We start from the raw sequence: 20,436 nt of genomic DNA on the forward strand, positions 1-20,436 counted from the left end.
AACACGTGATTAAAAAATAATCACAACATCAAAACTACAAAATATTGTGTTTATTTACAATTTACAAACACAAGAAAAATGTCAGCATTTGTTGAATTGCTTCCACATACCTTTCAACACACACACACATAAATGGCACAGCAACTAGTAGCTCATACACACACACACACACACACACACACACACACACACACACACACACACACACACGTGTGATGAGCCATGAGCGTTTTAAGACTAACAGAGTTTTAACTTGAATGTCCTGCACCATGAATGAGTGCAATAATCCAACTCACTTATTTTTATTGGTCATTTATTATTACAACTCTTAACACCTGTAAGACTTCGTATTGCCACTCCAGTATATGAACATTACAACCGTGATGAACACATTCAGTGTCCATCAGACACATTCCTGTACCTGCTATCAGATTGTGGTACTTACTCAATCTTTCAAAACAAAATAAATATCAAAACAATCTGTGTGTTTGTTTTTAGTTAAGGCATATGTAACAAAAGTGCTCTAAGATCCCTTAAGGACACACATTAAAATCATGTGTGATTCTGCATTATTATTAATCCATTACATCCTAAAGTCAATCTGAACGACTTGCCAAACATCATTGCTTCTTCAAAAGTCATCTTGTTGCATCTTATTGGTTTAGCAAGTGTGATTTTTGCACATTCATGTTAAGTTATTTAGAATAAAAACATAATTAAAACAAAAAGCAAAGGTTTTGTAATGCAAAAAAAAAAAAAAAAATTACTGGTAACACATTACTATAAGTTTGTATACGCTAATATTAGTTAATATTGTTATTAACAATAAATATTAGCCTTACATTACATTTTCAACAGTAAACGTAACAGTATTTGCATGTTAACAGCAGTTAATGCATTTTGAGCGAACAATGAATAGTGTATTTATAAATATAAATCACTAGAGTGAATTTATAAATGAATGAATTCAGTTTATGATACTAATGTTAATGTATAGAACCTTATTGTAAAATGTTACATGTAAAAAAAGATACAAGCACACAAATGTCACCCAAACTTTGAGTAAGTATCAAAATACTGATATTCAAATACTGTTTACATGTTTCAGTCCCACTGGGATGCTGTATTTGCAGATTTTAGTGTCTTTATTTAAATTGTAACTGATGATTATTCAGATAAATCAAATGTTTCTATGCTATTTTCAAAAATGAATCAAAAGCAGCAGTCACAATGAATCACGCGAGCTCTTCTGCAGTCTGAAGCATGTGGTACCTGCGTGGCACGGATCGCTCGGTGACGTCAGACGAGGTTGAAGCCCTGGTTGTGTTCGATGGCCTGCAGCAGTTTCTCTCGGAGTGACTCCTTACTCATGTATTTGGGCAGATCCAGCAGGTTGAAGCATGTGTGCGCTACAGGGAAATATTGCTCTCCTCCACCGGTGGGCTGGATCACTAACGCCAGGCTCTTCATTCCCATGATGGGGATCCGGTCGCTGCCCGTCAGGAACACTGGAGTAAAATGACAGGAAGATGTGTCAAAGTATGTACATACTGACAGCGATTCTGGGTTTAAAGGGGACCTATAATACCTCTTTTCACAAGATGTAATATAAGTCTCTGGTGTCTCCAGAATGTGTCTGTGAAGTTTCAGCTCAAAATCCCCCACAGATCATTTATTATAGCTTGTCAAATTTGCCCCTATTTGGGTGTGAGCAAAAACACGCCGTTTTTGTGTGTGTCCCTTTAAATGCAAATGAGCTGCTGCTCCCGCCCCCTTTCCAGAAGAGGGCGGAGCTTTAACAGCTCAACAACAACAAAGCTGGAGAATCTCACGCAGGCAAAATGAGGAAAGTGTTCAGCCTTACATTGTTCAAACCGGAGTCGACACTGATGGAGAGACTCAGGAAGAAGTTACAACTTTTAGACGTTTCTGAATGGTTAGTGGATAAATTGATGTAGTTGCTGTGGAGTTGATTCAACTCATCCACTAGCATGTAATTCTAAACTCAAAGATGAATCACTTACGCAGGAACTGTTTCTTCTTTTCCAAAGGCAGCTCGTGAAATACTTCCCAGAACATCTTGATGGTGGGATGATCCGCCCAGTACTCGCCCTTATACTCTGTGCTCTGAGAATCAATACAGCCATTTACAAAGTGAACAAAGTACAGTATCAAATGTACATTTCCAAACACATGCTATTGGATTTCAAGCACAAAACCAGCAGCAGTCCAAGCAAATTCATCTGAAGTATATTTTTACCTTCTCCAATTCCTTCCAGTCATAATTGGTGTTTCCTATAACCATGGCCTGAAGTTCACTGGGCTGGAAAAGCTCTAGAACCTTCCCTCCACACACTTTGTGAAATCCAGCGTGGAAAGCACTGAACTGAGGAGCCACGGAGGTGTTGAATATATAATTAACGTAGGCATTGACAAACTCCTGCCTGGTAAGGTTGAAGGGGTGAGAAAAACTATTTAGTTGGTTAAAGTATATTAAAATCATGAAAAATACAGGAGGAGTTAGTAATGGTCACAATGCACATGATGAGAGAATGTAAATATTACCTGTTGGATTTGTTGACGCTGATGTCCGTCCCGTTGGGTATCAGCTCTAATACCTCTGTGGCACCAAAATTTTCCTCTGTGATCTGCAATTATAAAATGACTGTATATGCATTTATTTATGTTTTATTTCATTATGTGCAAACAACACTAACTTTCTCTTACTGTGAAATTCAGGCAGAAAGTTTCTTCCAAATCATCCTCCGTATAATCCAGCAGCTGCTGAAGACTCCTGAAGATCCAGACAGAGAAAAACATACATGAGGATCATATTTACACATCCCCTAAAAGGGGTCATATCATATTTTTCAAGATTATTACTTAACCCTATAAAGCCTATTCTATCATATTTGATATGCACATTTCTAAGGCCTCTAAATGATCAAAACTTTGCTGGAAAACCTGTTGCATACAATCTCTTACATGCCTTCTGATTAATTATCATTTTTTAGCAAGTAAAAGTCTAATTGTACAATTGAAAAATTAATCTTTGTCCATATGAATATCAGCAGCAAGATGCACCAAATTGCATACTTGTGCGCAGTTCAGGCCTCTGAATATTGAAGTGTTTTTCGTGCAGTTTCTTACTATATCATACAATATGAGCCTTAAAAGCCTGGTGTATCAAATATAAGCCTCAACAAAAAACACATACTGTAAGTAAACTTTTTGTTTTAGCTTTTTAAAAGAAATTTTTATCTTTCAATAAATTGTTGCATTTAAAAAATATCTTTACAGGGTTAATGCTTTCAGCACAAAACAGTCATATTTAACTTTTCATTATAATGTCCCTTAAACATAAACAGTCCATTTTTATGAACAACTCCTCAGACACACAAGAATAGGTGCCATTGATGTGAATGTGGATCATGCATGTGTCCAAATGCTTTTCATCTGTCTGAAATCAGAAGGTTTATGGACTGGGGAGGAAGTTTTAGGTCCACCATGTGTTTCATAGTATATGAAACCTCTCAAACAGTCAAAGAGAGTTTGATTCTTCATGATATGAGCCCTTTAAGCTCTGGACCCTATAAATAGAAGCACAAAATCTCATCAATCTATTGAAAAACGCACCTTCCTACATCAGGCATGAGTTCTTTCAGGTCCTCTAGTGTTGGCACTTTCTTCAGGAGTTTCTTGTACAGTGCTAGTGGGAAGTTCAGCTCCACTATAGTGAGGTTATAGATGGCCAATCCACAGACGACACCGATCAGGTGGAACAAGTCGATGTCTTCAAATGTCTGCAGTAAAGCATAGCTGACATGAGTGAGACTGAATTTTCCTCATCTTACACTGATATTACTGTGTGAGTTAGGTATGAATGAAGAGTTGGTTTTAGTATATACATTTATGATGATTGTCACAAACAAGTTTTGTCTGATTTACTTCAATACACATGCATTAGAAGGTTAAAGGGGTCATGAATTGAGAAATCAACTTTTTCTTAAGCTTTTGATATATAAGAGGTCATCGTACTATAAGAAAATCCTGTAAGTTTCAGAACTGAAAACTTCCTTGTTAGTCAGTGTTAGTTTTTATTGACACCAGACCCAGTGAACGACTGATTCTGGAATGTGCCTATAGATTGGTGAAACTCCGCCTCCGCAGAAGAAATCATCACCTACTTCATCATTAAAAAGTTAGCCCTGCCCACTGGTGTGTTAGTGAGATGAGGAGGAGAGAAGAGCGATACAGGACTAAAATAACATTACCTTTCAAAGGATCCTAATGCAGGAATATGATTATTTATTTTCAACAATGTGAATTTCTCAGTTGAGCTTTATTTATTTGTATTCGGTTCATTTCACTGTGGATTCTTTGGTAAATCAATCGCATTTCGGACTTTAGACTTTTACGATATGGACTTGACAGTAATGCAACAACATGTCAGTAACTGTGTTCATTCTAATGCCTGATCTGATATTAATGATTCATGTACAGTCAGATGATCTTTGTCTGTGTGTCAGTAAATCAAACCAGTGACTAAACACTCAACTTCACCTTGTTTCTCTTTGTAGGATGAAAATAATCTGTTATTTAAACGGTGATTAAATTATATATAAAAATCAATCAAAGAACACTCCTTTTACAATCACTGGAGCGGTCAATCAAACAGCGTGAGTTTATCAGTGACTGAGCTCTGGACTTAGTAGTAGTACTGAGTATTACTTGGCTATTTCATATGAAAAAATGTTAGTCAATCACAGCAGTGGGCATTTACACTGAAGTCTCACAGCAGACATGGCCATTAAAACAGAGCGTTCTAATTGGAGGGCTAAAATCAGGATAGGAAAAATGCCTTTTATTTCTAAATGATGACAATTGTTGATGTAAAAATCATACTAACATTATAAGTGCACACCAAGAAACATTATAAAACAATAAAACAATGACCCCTTTGGAGGTATTTTAGAAGTAGTACAGTAACAGAGATCAATTGTATAATATCTAAAACACTGTCTTTGTACTGTGCACTTCGTTTGGAACTTTTGCTTTTTTATGGCCTCTGAATAAACAAATTTTGAATATTTTTTCCTCAAAAGGACATTGCATGCTTTCTTACTATACCTTATGAGCAAACCAGATGAGTCTGGAGTCCTCGTAGTATCGAAACATGCCATATTTAGGGTCTAGGAGTTCTTTCATGATGAGTAGGAAGAACTCTTTCCTCACGCCGCCAGCATCCACGGCCTCCTCTCCAACAAAGATCACCTGCAGAATAATACAATTAAAAACCGCAGAAGCAGCAATGATGACACACAGATTAAGGCAAACTAGTTTACCTTGAGCGGCTTCTTGTAATCAACGTTTTTGGACTTCCTCAGCACCTCCATGGAGTCTCCAACCACGTTATCTCGGCGTACGATGAGGATGAGGCAGGGGTTTACTGACTCTACTCCTCCACCGGACAGAAAGAGCGAGTGCAAGTTCTGTCTCTGAGCCTGGTCCACGGCTATCTGATCACAAACAGCACTGTGAGCGCATTAGAGTAAAACGTGATATCAAATCTTCAGATGCGGCGGAGCTCTCTCACCTGCATCTGGATCACAGCATCAGTCTGGAGCAGCGTCGTCTTCGCCTGAGCGTCAAAAACAAACGGGTATTTGCACAAGGTGACCTGCGAGTCCATGACCTGTTCAAAACAGATGAGAGACAGGGGAATGTGACTTTGACTGTGTGATTTGAGGTTAAAGAAATGTATATTTATACACATCTAGCAGCACAGGAATTACATACGTCACCTTAAAGTGACTGCAAATGAAAATGAAAATGAAAATCAAATGATGATTCAGGAGTGTAAAATGACGCTGATTACCTTTGTACAATGCAAACTCACCATAGAGAACATCTGTTGCTGAAACCAGGTGACATAATCATTCCTGATGTCAATAAGCTCATCCAGCTCATGAATATAGAACTTGTCATACTGGATGATCTGGCCAGCACGCTCATTAACCTGCAACACGATAATTAGAATGATATTAGCAAATTAATATTACATTAATACATTTTATAATATGGTTATATTTGTTAACTACTGTACATTCACCTACAAGAATGAGAATATCGTCTCATTGTTAGTTTATGTTAAAGAATTAGTTCACTTCAGAATTAAAATCTCCTAATAATTTACTCACCCCCATGTCATCCGAGATGTTTATATCTTTCTTTCTTCAGTTGAAAAGAAATTAAGGTTTTTTTTCTCCATATAGTGGACTTCACTGGGGTTCAACGGGTTGAAGGTCCAAATGTCAGTTTCAGTGCAGCTTCAAAGAGCTCTACATGATCCCAGACGAGGAATAAGAGTCTGATCTAGAGAAAACATCAGTCATTTCCTAAAAAAAAAAAAAAAAAAATTGATATATTTTAATTAAAAATGCTCATCTTGCACTGCTCTGTGATGTGGCACGTAATCATGTTGGAAAGGTCATGCATGACATAGGCAGAAATACCATGGTAGAGCGAAAAACTCATCTCATTTTCTCCTCCAACTTCAAATTTTTTTTTTGTAAAGGCCGTTTGACTTAGTCTTTGCAAGTTTGCTTTGTAAACACTGGATTGGTACTTCCGCCTACGTCACGCGTGACCTTTCCAACGTGATTACATAATGCGGGGAGCGTCACAGAGCAGTGCAAGATGAGCATTTGTGGTTAAAAATATATAATTATTCTTTTTTTTTTTTAGAAAATAACAGATAATTTCTCTAGACTCGTATTCCTCGTCTGGGATCATGTAGAGCTCTTTGAAGCTGCACTGAAACTGACATTTGGACCTTCAACCCGTTGAACCCCAGTGAAGTCCACTATATGGAGAAAAATCCTGGAATGTTTTCATCAAAAACCTTCATTTCTTTTCGAATGAAGACAGGCATGAACATCTTGGATGACATGGAGGTGAGTAAATTATCAGGAAATTTTAATTCTGAAGTAAACTAATCCTTTAACTAATGTAAAGTACATTATGAGTATGTAGTAAGACAAACAGAACATTTAGACATTGCATTTTAAATGATTTAGGACACACTAATTCTAATTTTAGTATTTAGGACAGATGTTATCCAAATTGTGGCACTGCCAGTGTCTGTTCAACTGTGGTGCTCACCGAGTGGAGGATCTCCAGGAGTTTGAGTGAGGTGTGCAGGAAGCAGGTGAAGATCCTCTGTTCAGAATGGGGGATTCCCAGTTTCTGCATCCGCAGTAGATACACCACCACCTCCTTATAGAGCTCCACAAGCCTCTGGAAGACCGCTGGTTCAAACCTGGACCACCAGTTTCCTTAAAAAAAAAGGTTAATTCTAAATGTAGGCAAAAAAAGCACAGGTAAAAAGGGAGAATTAAATTTGGGGCACAAAAGTGCTTAAATTTCATGAAAACAATGTCATAATGCAAAAAAAGAAAAAATGGAATAATTCTAAAGAATAAATTTTCCTTGTGCAAAAATTTTAGATTTTGGGGGGAAAGTATGACCCCGACATTTCTTCATGAGATTCACAAACAAAGAATGATCAAACAAGAAGATAGCTGAGAAAATTATCTCCTAGATAAGAATTCCTCTTATCCCCCTAGATTTTTTTTTTTAGAAGTGGAATTCACTAATTATTCTTTGTTTAAAAAAAAATACTGAGCAGGCAGGATGGCTCTTGAATGGCACGGCCTCTGGCATGCTGTGAGACGATGGGCTTATGCTGTGAATGTGTAAACAACTCAAAAATACCAATGTCCAGAAGTTGACCATTGCCTATTATACACTAATAGTGCACTACGCATATGGTAAGTGTGGCCATTGTGTACATGCATGCAGTTGCAAAGAAGTTAAATTCCTTTTAACTTCAAAAAACAAAACCGGCCTAGAATGTAATGGTCCAACTGGTCTGGGAATTTTCTTGGCAAGAGAAGAAGTCTTTTAAAAAAGTTTGAGAAGTAAATTTGCGGATCCATTCATGAAGGACAGTCTAAAAATGCATCACTTTAAATAAAGCCTTTCTGTACACAGCCACCGCATTATACAAAACATGTTTATACTGTTTCACTTCCTTATATTTTTATATAAAGTGAGCAGTAAAAATGCATTCGATTGCTGATTTTGGACCAGAAAAATATTGTTCAGTGTTTTAAAAGATCCATGACGAAGCCCATCAAACAAAATGTCTTCTTGTAGTGGATGGGACGTACCAAGCACTTTGATGGGGGTGTCTTTCAGGCTTACGATGGCCTTGGCGAAAGGAATAGTGAGGGTGGTGTAGTTGTTGGGGTTGCTGAGGAGTGGACACTCGGGCAGTGTGAGGTAGAGCCTCAGAGCCTCGATGTCTGGAGGAGAACTGCTCAATCTGGGAAGGAGATTCTTCTCCAAACTGGCAGCTATCTGGATTAGGATAAAGCATGCACTGGTTAAAACAGGAATGATGGGCACTTAGTAGGAGTAGTTCACCAGAAAATAACACATTTAACACGAGTCTTCTGAAAATGACACTCCACTGGTTTCATTCATGCTGGAAACATAAAAACTTGTGACTCACAATTTGTGATATATGTGGGTAATCAGGCTGGATGAGCCTGTGGTAGAACAGACGGGCCGTGTTAATGTCCACACCTGAGCACTTACTGCTTGTGCTGTAGTGATCTGGACTACTGCAAAACACAACACTCATTAGAGAAACAATCATCGGCTATTTATGAGGTCTACACAGAGCTATTATTATATATATATATATATATACACAGCTATGGAAAAAATTAAGAGACCACTTCAAGTTCAGAAATCAATGTTAAGTGGTCTCTTAATTTTTTCCATATATTATATATATATACACATACATACATATATACACACACACACTTATTTATTTATTTTTTAGGGATGCACCAATACCATATTTTAAGGACCAAGTACGAGTACCGATACTTTTCTAGTTCTTGCCGATACCGATTTTTTTTTTTAAGGTGATGTTGCAGTTTTCCAAGCACAACACAGTGAGACTAATGAATGTAGGACAGCTTCTCTATTATTTCTCATATGAAAAAAGTAAAAATTTGTATGTGCTTGTCACAAACTTAAAGAACAAAAATCACAGTGTCCAATAACCTTCAAAAGGGATATATTTAATTGTTGTTATATAAAAAGACATTTACAAACAAATTACAAACAATACAACTAATACTATATATATAAAAATTAAATAAACTTGTTTTTCAGATACAGTAGGTTTATTTACCATGTATAGGCTACAGTCCCTTTAAGACCGAATCCATGAATACTGACACATATCCTATTTTCACCCAAATGTTTACGCCCACTTAAGCAATAACCGACTGTATTTACGTGAGATGCTCCACATGATGGACATTGACAACTATGTGTGCATTTGACCATTCAGGCACGAGGAGAACCAATCGCACGCTGTCTGAGAGAACTGGGATCACACGCTTCTGGTCTGTGTCATTCAGCACAATTCCGCCTATCCCGTCTTCACTAATCGATAACGAATTGTGATTGAAAGCATGCAGTTCGTAATGTGTTGTCATCATTAATTTTGAAGTATTTCCACACCTCTGAGGCTGACATTGCTTCTGCTGCTGCCATCGGCGTCTCTGTGCACGGAAAATTCTGTCAGTTACGTCACGTGAGGCATCAGTCTTTGGTATCGGGGGTATTTTTACGAGCACATGAGCTTGGTATCGGTGCATCCCTTATATATATATATATATATATATATATATATATATATATATATATATATAATATAATATAATATAATATAATATAATATAATATAATATAATATAATATAATATACTATAATACCTACCTAATATATATATATATATAATATTATATAATATTATATTATATTATATATATATATATATATATATATATATATATATAATATTATATTATATATATATATATATATATATATATTATATATATATTTTATATTATATATATATACATAAATATACACACACACACACACACACACACACACACACACACAATGTGTTTTCAATGTATAACATCTAGTTACCTTCCAGACAGAAAACTTCCATTGAGACAACTCGCTGAAGAGAACACAAGATCAATCTCACTAAAAGAGACACCAAAGACACATCATCAGTATGATGTTCAGACCTATGCAGACAGCTTCATGAAGTTTTTTGAAGTGAATTAAAGCTAGATAATCATTTTTATTAGGATAGACTGAGTTTCATCTACATGCCCTAATGTAAAAATCTAAGTAAAGAAAGTCAAAGCAGTACTTGGTGATTTCTGGTGACAGTCTCCCATGGCCGTGATTGAGCCATTTCTGGATGAGGTCAGCGCTGAGTGTATAGATCTGTCCGTCAGGTCTGGTTATCCTCACATCCAGTGGAGGGCTGTCATCCTACAGCAATACAGCTGAGTCATTTAAATGGGAACATCAGTGAACGGCCAATCACTACAAAGGCAACTGTACAAACTAACACATACTGCACATTTTTTAAATACATTTGACAGATTTAGACGGTGACATGTCATGTTACCATGTAGCCAGTGTGACAATATATTTAAAGATCCAGATAAATACAAAATCATAAAATAAATGTAAAATTTCATTCTGGTACCATAATAATGAGGAAAATGTAATCACTGATGATGTAACAAGGCTGTGTGGGAGAGGAAATAATAATAATAACCAATAATATAGCTTTATTTATAGCACTTTTCACAATCCAGTCAAATCTTAAGGGGACCTATTGTGCCCTTTTTTACAAAACACAATACAAGTCTCTGGTGTCCCCAGAAAGAGTCTGAAGTTTCAGCTCAAAATACCCCCTAGATCATTTATGATATGTTGTAAATGCCCATTTTTGAGTGGAAGGAAAAACATGCCTTTTCATGCATGTATCTTTAAATGTAAATGAGTTGCTGCTCCCCACCCACTTTCCAGAAGAGGGCGGAGCCTACAGCTCCTGCCTCGGATATGATTATCATCTCTAACATGATCATGCACATGACATTGCAGTTCTTCATCATCATGAAAGTTTAATATCAGTCTTATATCAGACTATGCACACATACGAAGCATTGATTTTTACCATAATATGGTGGTTGTGAACACATTGCTGACACACATTTATGTTCAAACGCCATGTAAAAGTGAATTTTGCATAATAGGTCCCCTTTAATATACGCTTCATCAGCTTGATCCATGACCTCTGCTCATACCTGAGGTAAAGCATAGTGAGCGAAGCTCTGGTCTCCTCCAGCATAGATCCTCTTCACACAGTAACTCTGCTCCGCCTCTGAAATACACAGCCCTGTCAAATCTGAAACATCACCACATGGTTTTCCTGGGGTCCGTCTCAGTATATTGATTCACAGTATACACATTGGGACACTGATGAGCGAACAAAAGTGCCCATGTACAGTACTAAAGTGCAACAACTCTGTGTGATGATCTTACGTTAGGAGTACATTTACACTCATGTATTCGACAGATACTTTTCTTTCCTGGGATATATATTTTTTAAATCAGTTCACACAATCCCAGGGAATCAGACCCTGAATCTTGTTGTTGCTCCAGTAAATCATATCGGCATTTTCCTTAAAAAGCCATTTAGACTAGAGGTATGTTATCTATTACAAGAAGAGTTATTTGGTTTATTGACTTTAAGATAAATTGCATAACATGTATGATGAAAAGTCAGTCCTGATGCATGCATTTGGGAAACACTGAGAAGGACATCTGTCTGAGGGATGAATTCTGTTAAAAAAGACTTCATGTAAACAGTCAACTCACCTATATCCATAGGCACGGGATCAGTATGTGCTCGCCAGCAGCCTTTCACAGGGGCGGGACTCATCCTATTGTAGGTGGTGCGTGTTCCGAGCTGTCCGTTACCCCCGAGACCAAATGAGTCAATCTTTCCTGATGAAGGGATGAACGCCAAAGTGTGCTGCCTTACATGCAGGTAAAAACAAAAACAATTCATGCTCTTCATGATTAGAGATAAATTCTTACAAAGAAACTTCTCGGGCAGCAGGTCTCAAGCTTTCATATAGAAAACTGAGACAAAGACATTGAGTAAAAATGCAATGTTTTTTTTTTTTTTTTTTTATGGATACTTACCTACCACAAGCTATCTGTGCAACCACATTCCCCATCAGTTCAAACACCTTCCTGGGGTTCACCTCATGGTTTGTGGTGTTGTGTCCCAGCTGACCGTACCCACCAGCTCCAAATGTAAATACACCTCCCTCCTACAAAACAAAAATTACTAATTACTAACCATGTAAAGTGATAAAAACAATAGCAAATTTTGTTGCAAAATGTAATTATATTATTTCCCAACTCTAATCTGATTAATGCGACTATAAGGCATGAATATATTATAAAAATTAACATAATATTTTTCCGTAAATCTGCTTTGAAACAATGTGTAATTTAAAAAGCCCTATACAAATTAATTTGACTTAATCTAAACCATAGCCATTTCTTTTTTCTGAATGTACAGCATTAAATATGTCAATAAATTAGATCTTTGCTCATTAAAGGAGTCATGACATGAGAAATCAAATTTGCCCTGACCTTTTGACATAAGAAGTCTTCGTATCATTAAAACATCCTGCAAATTTCATAGCTTAAAATATCCTCCTCATTATAAACAAAGCATTTAATCAAGTTCCAAAAACATCTCATTTGGATATTGTTGGATTTGTGATGTCACACAGGTGAATTTATTTGCATATGCCTGCCTCCAGAGCAAGACATCGACGAATAGTTACACATCATTGCACTATAGGCCCCGCCCACCCGCATTCCGTTGCTTAACGGCAGACAACTGTCAACACTGGATGCAAGTGCTGCATTAAAAGCAAATAGATTCCATTATAATAATAACTCTCACTGTCTACAATGGATCTCAGAGCCAGAAACAAGTGGATGGTTTATTTAAATGTCATCCCAGATCAAGTCGGAGGATTATATATTTGTTCATTTTGTTTTGTAAATGAGGCACAACATAATGGAGAGTTGGCAGAGAAACTTTTGTGCAGCAGCCGATAGTATTTGATCTGACAGCAGCTGCATCAGAAACCACCAGTAAAATACTTTGTCTGTAAATGACGGTTTTATATGGATAACGTTTCAAAACACTTACTCCCATGCAATAGCGAGTGGGCGTTGATACCGTTTCATATGCAATGACGTTAGCCAATGGCTGTGTATTGACAAGTATTAAAGGTGCCGCCACTAAAAAGACATAGGGTCAAAATGAGGGTTGAAAATAATCTTGTTTTTGTACAAAAAAAACATTATTAACATTGAAAGGGAATCTCAAGGAATATTTTAAAGGATTAGTTCACATTCAAATTAAAATTTCCTCACCCCCATGTCATCTAAGATGTTTATATCTTTCTTTCTTCAGTTGAAAAGAAATATAATTTTTCTCCATATAGTGGACTTCACTGGGGTTCAACGTGTTGAAGGTCCAAATGTCAGTTTCAGTGCAGCTTCAAAGAGCTCTACATGATCCCAGACGAGGAATAAGAGTCTGATCTAGAGAAAACATCGGTCATTTTCTAAAAAAAAAGTAAACATTTATATACTTTTTAACCACAAATGCTCGTCTTGCACTAGCTCTGTGATGCTCCACGCATTACGTAATCATGTTGGAAAGGTCACGCGTGACGTAAGCAGAAGTACCACGGTAGGGCAAAAAAAAATTCTCCAAATTCAAAATCGTCTGACTTGATTATGTAAAGTGTGGTGCATCGCATCGCAAGACGAGCATTTGTGGTTAAAAAGTATATAATTTTTATTTTTTTCAGAAAATGACCAATGGTTTCTCTAGATCAGACTCTTATTCCTCGTCTGGGATCATGTAGAGCTCTTTGAAGCTGCACTGAAACTGACATTTGGACCTTCAACCCGTTGAACTCCAGTGAAGTCCACTATATGGAGAAAAATCCTGCAATGTTTTCCTCAAAAACCTTCACTTCTTTTCGACTGAAGAAAGAAAGACATGAACATCTTGGATGACATGGAGGTGAGTAAATTATCAGGAAATTTTAATGCTGAAGTGAACTAATCCTTTAAAATAATAATAATAATAAAAAAATCATGTCACGACCCCTTTAAGCCCTTAAAATAAGCAACAAATCTGACCATACCTTTGTTAGTGCTGCCGTGTGGTCTTCTCCACAGCATATGTAAACGACACGTTGGGACCTGAGAGTCTTCAGCAAGGCAGGGAAATAGCGATCTGAAGAACACCACGCATCCCACCATAAAAATCATTAAATGAGAGAAAGCTCAACTGAATGTCTAATGTGTTTGTTTTACCATCATTGTCACTGAGGCCCAGCTGGCCGAACTTGTTTCGTCCCCAACCGAAAATGGCCCCAGACAGCGTGAGCCCGAAGCTGTGAGCGCCCCCTGCAGATATCTGGGCAAATGGGATGCCCTGTAAAGACTGAATGACTTGTGGGGTGGAGACACCGGCTCCCTGCATCCCAAGCCCCAGCTGTCCATATTTATTTTGGCCCCAGGAGAATATCTGACCTCCTTGAGCAAGAATTCGGGAATAACATCACATAATTAGGGTAAAGAGAGCAGTTTCAGATGTAATAATACGGTTTAAAAATATAATAAGAATCATACCTCTGGCTAAAGCAAGGGAATGCCAATATCCACAGGCCACCTGGGTAATGTGAACCTCTGACAAACTCTTGACAGTTCTGAGAAGAGAGAACAGAAACACAGTGTTATTTATGCTATGTGGGTAGGTCATGGACTATGATTGTCATATTTGTCTAGAGGTTTTTTGGGAATGGAACGCATTATAGTGGCAATAATATTGGGATTTATGATACAGATTCTTTACCTGGGTACACGAACACGGTCTTCCATATTTGAAAGGCCGAGCTGCCCGTCTGAACCCAAACCCCATGCAAACACTTGTCCTTTATCATTCAGAGCCAGAGTATGAGCTTCACCGCAAGACACGGCCACAATGTTCTGAGCATCCAGAGACACTACCTGTTCTAGAGAGGGGGTGTGAACATCAGATTATACTGATGAACTACATGGAATACTGGCCAATATAACTGTGCATATTTCAATATGTTGCATCTGCTACAGCAAAATTCATTTCTGAACTGCACAATCTGCATAATACAATATTCTTAATGTTCCTTAAAGGATTAGTTCACTTCAGAATTAAAATTTCCTGATAATTTACTCACCCCCATGTCACCCAAGATGTTCATGTCTTTCTTTCTTCAGTCAAAAAGAAATTAAGGTTTCTGACGAAAACATTCCAGGATTTTCACTGGGGTTCAACGGGTTGAAGGTCCAAATGTCAGTTTCAGTGCAGCTTCAAAGAGCTCTACATGATCCCAGACGAGGAATAAGAGTCTTATCTAGAGAAACCATCGGCCATTATTCTGAAAAGAATAAAAACTATATGCTTTTTAATTACTAATGCTCTTCTTGCATGCGTCACGCATTATGTAATCACGTTGGAAAGGTCACTGGATCACTGGGTCAAAGACACTGGATCGGTACTACCGCCTGTGTCACGCGTGACCTTTGCAACGTGATTATGTAATGCATGGTGCAGCGCAGAGCAGTGCAACATGAGCATTTGTGGTTAAAAAGCATAAAATATATGTATATTTTTTTTAGAAAATGACAGATGGTTTCTCTAGATAAGACTCTTATTTCTCATGTGGGATCATGTAGAGCTCTTTGAAGCTGCACTGAAACTGACATTTGGACCTTCAAACCGTTGAACCCCAGTGAAGTCCACTATATGGAGAAAAATCCTGGAATGTTTTCATCAAAAACCTTAATTTATTTTCAACTGAAGAAAGAAAGACATGAACATCTTGGATGACATGGGGGTTTTAATTCTGAAGTGAACTAATCCTTTAATGTCTTTGTGAAGGTTTATTTTACAGTATTTGTTGTTGTAAAGGACCCATCAATTTCAGTGCAAATATACAAAGCAACATACTTCAAACAGAGTTAGAGGTCATGTGACTTTTAAAGAAATGACAGTTGTTGGAACAGCAGTCGATGTCACACTGACCGACTCATATCTGCATTTCTGTGGAATGGTAATTTGTTACCAAATCCATCAGATTGATTTTAGCAGATGTTATTAACGTACAGGCTGTTCCATTGATATAACCTACTATAACCCAGGGTTCCCTAACAGGGGTGCTTGAATGCAGTGCAGAGTTTGTGAGAATGTGATGTACCATTCAAAAGTTTGGGTTCAGTAAGATTTTTTTTTAAAGAAATTAATAATTTTGTTCAGCAAGGATGCCTTAAATGGATGAAAAGTGAGTTATTTATAATGATAATAATAAGAAATGTTTTTTTGAGCAGCAAATCAGCATATTAGAATGATTTCTGAAGGATCATGTGACACTGAAGACTGGAGGAATGATGCTGAAAATTCAGCTTTGATCACAGGATATAAATTACATTTTACTATATATTCACATAGAAAACTGTAATAATATTTCACATTTTTACTGTATTTTTGATCAAATAAATGCAGCTTTGGTGAGCAGAAGAGACTTCTTTCACGAAACATTAAAAAATCCCAAACTTAGGAATGGTAGTGTAGATAAAATGGGACCAATTAAAACAAATAAACACTTTACTCTGATCTTATATATTCAAAACCTACTTTACTTGAAAATTACAAAAAATGAAGGGTGAGGTTTGATCCAGCAAGAAATATTTGGATCAAGAAAAGTGGGTGTTACAAGAATGAAGGAAACACCTTAATATTACCTTTTTGAGTGTCACAATTTACTTTGTGAAAAATAATAGGAACTTATGTCATCAGCTACATCGACTTGAAGTAAATCATTCAGATTAAAGGATTAGTTCACTTCAGAAATAAAATCTCCTAATAATTTACTCACCCCCATGTCATCCGAGATGTTTATATCTTTCTTTCTTCAGTCAAAAAGAAATTAAGGTTTTTTTTCTCCATATAGTGGACTTCACTGGGGTTCAACGGGTTGAAGGTCCAAATGTCAGTTTCAGTGCAGCTTCAAAGAGCTCTACATGATCCCAGATGAGGAATAAGAGTCTTATCTAGAGAAACCATCGGCCATTTTCTAAAAAAAAACAAAAAAACATTTATATACTTTTTAACCATAAATGCTCGTCTTGCACTGCTGTGATGCTCCACGCATGACGTAATCATGTTGGAAAGATCACGCGTGACGTAGGTGGAAGTACCGATCCAGTGTTTACAAAGCGAATGTGCAAAGACGAAGTCAAACGCTCTTTACAAAAAAGGTAAAACAACAATGTGGGACGATTTTGAAGTTGGAGGAGAAAATGAGATGGAGTTTTTCACCCTACTGCAGTAATGCATGGCACATTTGTGACGAGCATTTGTGGTTAAACATTATACCATTTTTTTAATTTTTTTTTAAATGTCAGATTGTTTCTCTAGATCAGACTCTTATTCCTCGTCTGGGATCATGTAGAGCTCTTTGAAGCTGCACTGAAACTGACATTTGGACCTTCAACCCGTTGAACCCCAGTGAAGTCCACTATATGGAGAAAAATCCTGGAATGTTTTCATCAAAAACCTTCATTTCTTTTCAACTGAAGAAAGAAAGACACAAACATCTTGGATGACATGGAGGTGAGTAAATTATTAGGAAATCTGAATTCAGAAGTGAACTGAATGAAGCAATCCAGTTAAAAGCCATAACATTATTAAGCTAGAAGAGCACCTGTGTGGCCCTACCTGGTTTCTTGCGTGATCTGTCATGCCCCAGTTGCCCCAGGTCATTGCAGCCGCAGGTGTAGACCGTCCCGTCCTCCAGCAGAAAGACGGTATGACGCCTGCCACATCCCACGTCCCGCACACGCTTGCCCTCGAAGAACTCACATTTCCTCGGCTCCAGCACTATCTCCTCATCAATTCCACCTAAACCGAGCTGCCCGTACGAGGCATTTCCCCAGCATAGCATGACGACGGGCCCGTATGCCCGCTCTCTTCCACAGATGAAGACTTACAGGTTTAAGCACTTCACGCAAACACACACACACCTGTCAGGTGAAAGCAAAACCAAACTCTTTAAAGGAACACTCCACTTTTTTTGAAAATAGGCTCATTTTCCAACTCCCCTAGAGTTAAACAGTTGATTTTTACCGTTTTCGAATCCATTCAGCCGATCTCCGGTTTTGGCGGTACCACTTTTAGCATAGCTTAGCATAGTTCATTGAATCTGATTAGACCGTTAGCATCGCGTTTAAAAATGACCAAAGAGTTTTGATATTTTTCCTATTTAAAACTTGACTCTTCTGTAGTTAAATCGTGTACTAAGACCGACGGAAAATAAAAAAGTTGCGATTTTCTAGGCTGATATGGCTAGGAACTATACTCTCATTCAGGCATAATAATCAAGGAACTTTGCTGCCGTTCCATGGCTGCAGCAGTGCAATGATATTACGCAGCACCCGTGAGCCCCTGCTTACACAGGAAAAGTGCCTTGCAACCATGGAGACGTATATGAGAGACGCTGCGTAATATCATTGCACTGCTGCAGCCATGATACGGCAGCAAAGTTCCTTGATTATTACGCCTGAATGAGAGTATAGTTCCTAGCCATATCAGTCTAGAAAAATCGCAAATTTTCATTTTCTGTCGGTCTTAGTACACGATTTAACTACAGAAGAGTCAAGTTTTAAATAGGAAAAATATAAAAACTCTTTGGTCATTTTGAAGCGCGATGCTAACGGTCTAATCAGATTCAATGAACTATGCTAAGCTATGCTAAAAGTGGTACCGCCAAAACCGGAGATCGGCTGAATGGATTCGAAAACGGTAAAACTCAACTGTTTAACTCTAGGGGAGTTGGAAAATGAGCCTATTTTCAAAAAAAGTGGAGTGTTCCTTTAAAGAAGCACTTCATTAAACAAACTTCTGTTTTGATGATACACTCAGGGTGGGGGAAAAAAATCAATAAATAAAAAAATAAAAAAAACAATAATAATGATGAAAATAATCAGTTACACTAAAGCAACCTACTAAAATGTACAAACTATTTTTTATTTTAACAAATAAATGTAACAAATACCGTAACCATATACTCTAAACCACATTTTCTATAAGTAACTCAACTCACAAACCATATACCACTATCGGTTTTGATGATATTTGCTATCACTAGGTTAAAAAAACTAACTAGCAGCCTACTAGTATAGCTGTCACAGTTTAAACAGATGAAAAGGAAAGCACGCAGTTTAGTCCCGCCCTGTAGAGAAAATTCAGAATCTCTCTAGAAAGTTCAGTTTGTGGGAGGTGTGTAAATAAACATATATTGCATAACACAGCTTAAAGACTATAATTAGATGCATTAAAAGCGGGTACTAGTACTTTAAGTGCTTAAAAAGATACATTTAACTTTTGTGTTCTAAACAACAACAAATGTAACGCTGTATCGAAATTTAAACTACAGACCACGTGATTCACGTGAGATTTAAATGTCCTGACATCAGTGACTATGATGTGTGTGTATGAAAATGACCGTTAAAACGGTTGGTGATTAAACGCAGTTTTGAGAGAATATCGGTAAATTATTACAGCAAAGCGCGAGCTTGTTTTAATAACGGGCTATGAGAATAAAATAAATCACACCTCACTGATGTTGTACACGAGTTTGTGACTTTAATAAGACCATAAACACATAAGTATATATCATTAGTTCGCATGAACACCGCTAACGTTACACCAGATGAAGATATGTCTGCACACACACGCACACACACACTCCCATACAGCGTTTTGACAGCACGCGAGTGTTAGTGTGAAATCTTACCTGTTGATATGCAATATAATGCTCCTCTGGACGTCTCCTGCACAGGTTCAGGGCTTATGTTTACATGAGCGTTAATGCGGATATATTCTGTAATGTCATGACAGCCTGAAAGAGCGCCAGCAGTCGGACACGCGCTTAAATACACACAGCAGAATGAACGCGAAGCTGCTGTAATATTCTAGAGCATTTCAGACACACCGGATGTGACGACACATGCGGAGTTCCTGCGGTGCGTTTAGAAACACACACAATAATAATAAAAATAACAATAATAACAATAAAAACGTGATAGAGAATAATTAGCTAAATTTACGATGATATTATGCTTTCTCGTTTTTATATGTTCTAGATCTAAAACCTAGGCTAAAACCAAAGCTAGGGACTTCTTCAAAATAAAAGTCAATGTAAATTATTATTTTGAAAATATTGCGTTACATTTAGTTTATTTCTGCTTAGTTTTGTTCTGTACTGTTAGATGTATTATTTTTATTTGTTTATCTAGTTTCAAAATATAGGGTACAAGGGGGC

General features: G+C 37.3%; 1 protein-coding gene across 8 annotated transcripts; it reads right to left on the bottom strand.

The window, feature by feature from the left end:
* Positions 1-78: 78 nt before the first annotated feature.
* On the bottom strand, positions 79-20,094 carry herc4 (HECT and RLD domain containing E3 ubiquitin protein ligase 4). Of its 8 annotated transcripts, none has more exons than XM_067385675.1 (24): positions 19,909-20,094; positions 17,832-18,136; positions 14,931-15,090; positions 14,708-14,784; positions 14,390-14,611; positions 14,218-14,309; positions 12,176-12,306; positions 11,846-12,006; positions 11,272-11,348; positions 10,323-10,447; positions 10,091-10,150; positions 8,579-8,690; positions 8,235-8,424; positions 7,165-7,337; positions 5,900-6,019; positions 5,597-5,695; positions 5,346-5,519; positions 5,131-5,274; positions 3,637-3,803; positions 2,728-2,794; positions 2,566-2,648; positions 2,261-2,444; positions 2,025-2,127; positions 79-1,508 (listed from the first exon to the last, which is right to left on the bottom strand). In XM_067385675.1, exons 2-24 carry the CDS (start codon positions 18,055-18,057, stop codon positions 1,300-1,302), a joined length of 3,156 nt encoding a protein of 1,051 aa, XP_067241776.1. In that variant the 5' UTR covers positions 18,058-18,136; positions 19,909-20,094; the 3' UTR covers positions 79-1,299. The 8 variants fall into 8 exon arrangements, 4 of the variants coding, with proteins under 4 accessions (XP_067241776.1, XP_067241775.1, XP_067241774.1 ...); XM_067385674.1 differs by having other exon boundaries at positions 8,579-8,687; positions 11,272-11,372; XM_067385673.1 differs by having other exon boundaries at positions 11,272-11,372.
* Positions 20,095-20,436: the final 342 nt, after the last annotated feature.

Source organism: Chanodichthys erythropterus, chromosome 5 (genome assembly GCF_024489055.1).
Source record: "Chanodichthys erythropterus isolate Z2021 chromosome 5, ASM2448905v1, whole genome shotgun sequence".
Lineage (NCBI taxonomy): Eukaryota > Metazoa > Chordata > Actinopteri > Cypriniformes > Xenocyprididae > Chanodichthys > Chanodichthys erythropterus.

Coding starts and splice junctions, on each gene's coding strand:
- herc4 (XM_067385673.1), bottom strand. CDS start 18,057: ATGCTATGCTGGGGAAATGCCTCGTACGGGCAGCTCGGTTTAGGTGGA. Junction 10,151..10,322: donor CTGTCACCAGAAATCACCAA/GTACTGCTTTGA, acceptor TGTCTCTTTTAG/TGAGATTGATCTTGTGTTCT. Junction 7,338..8,234: donor CACCCCCATCAAAGTGCTTG/GTACGTCCCATC, acceptor TTTTTTTTTAAG/GAAACTGGTGGTCCAGGTTT.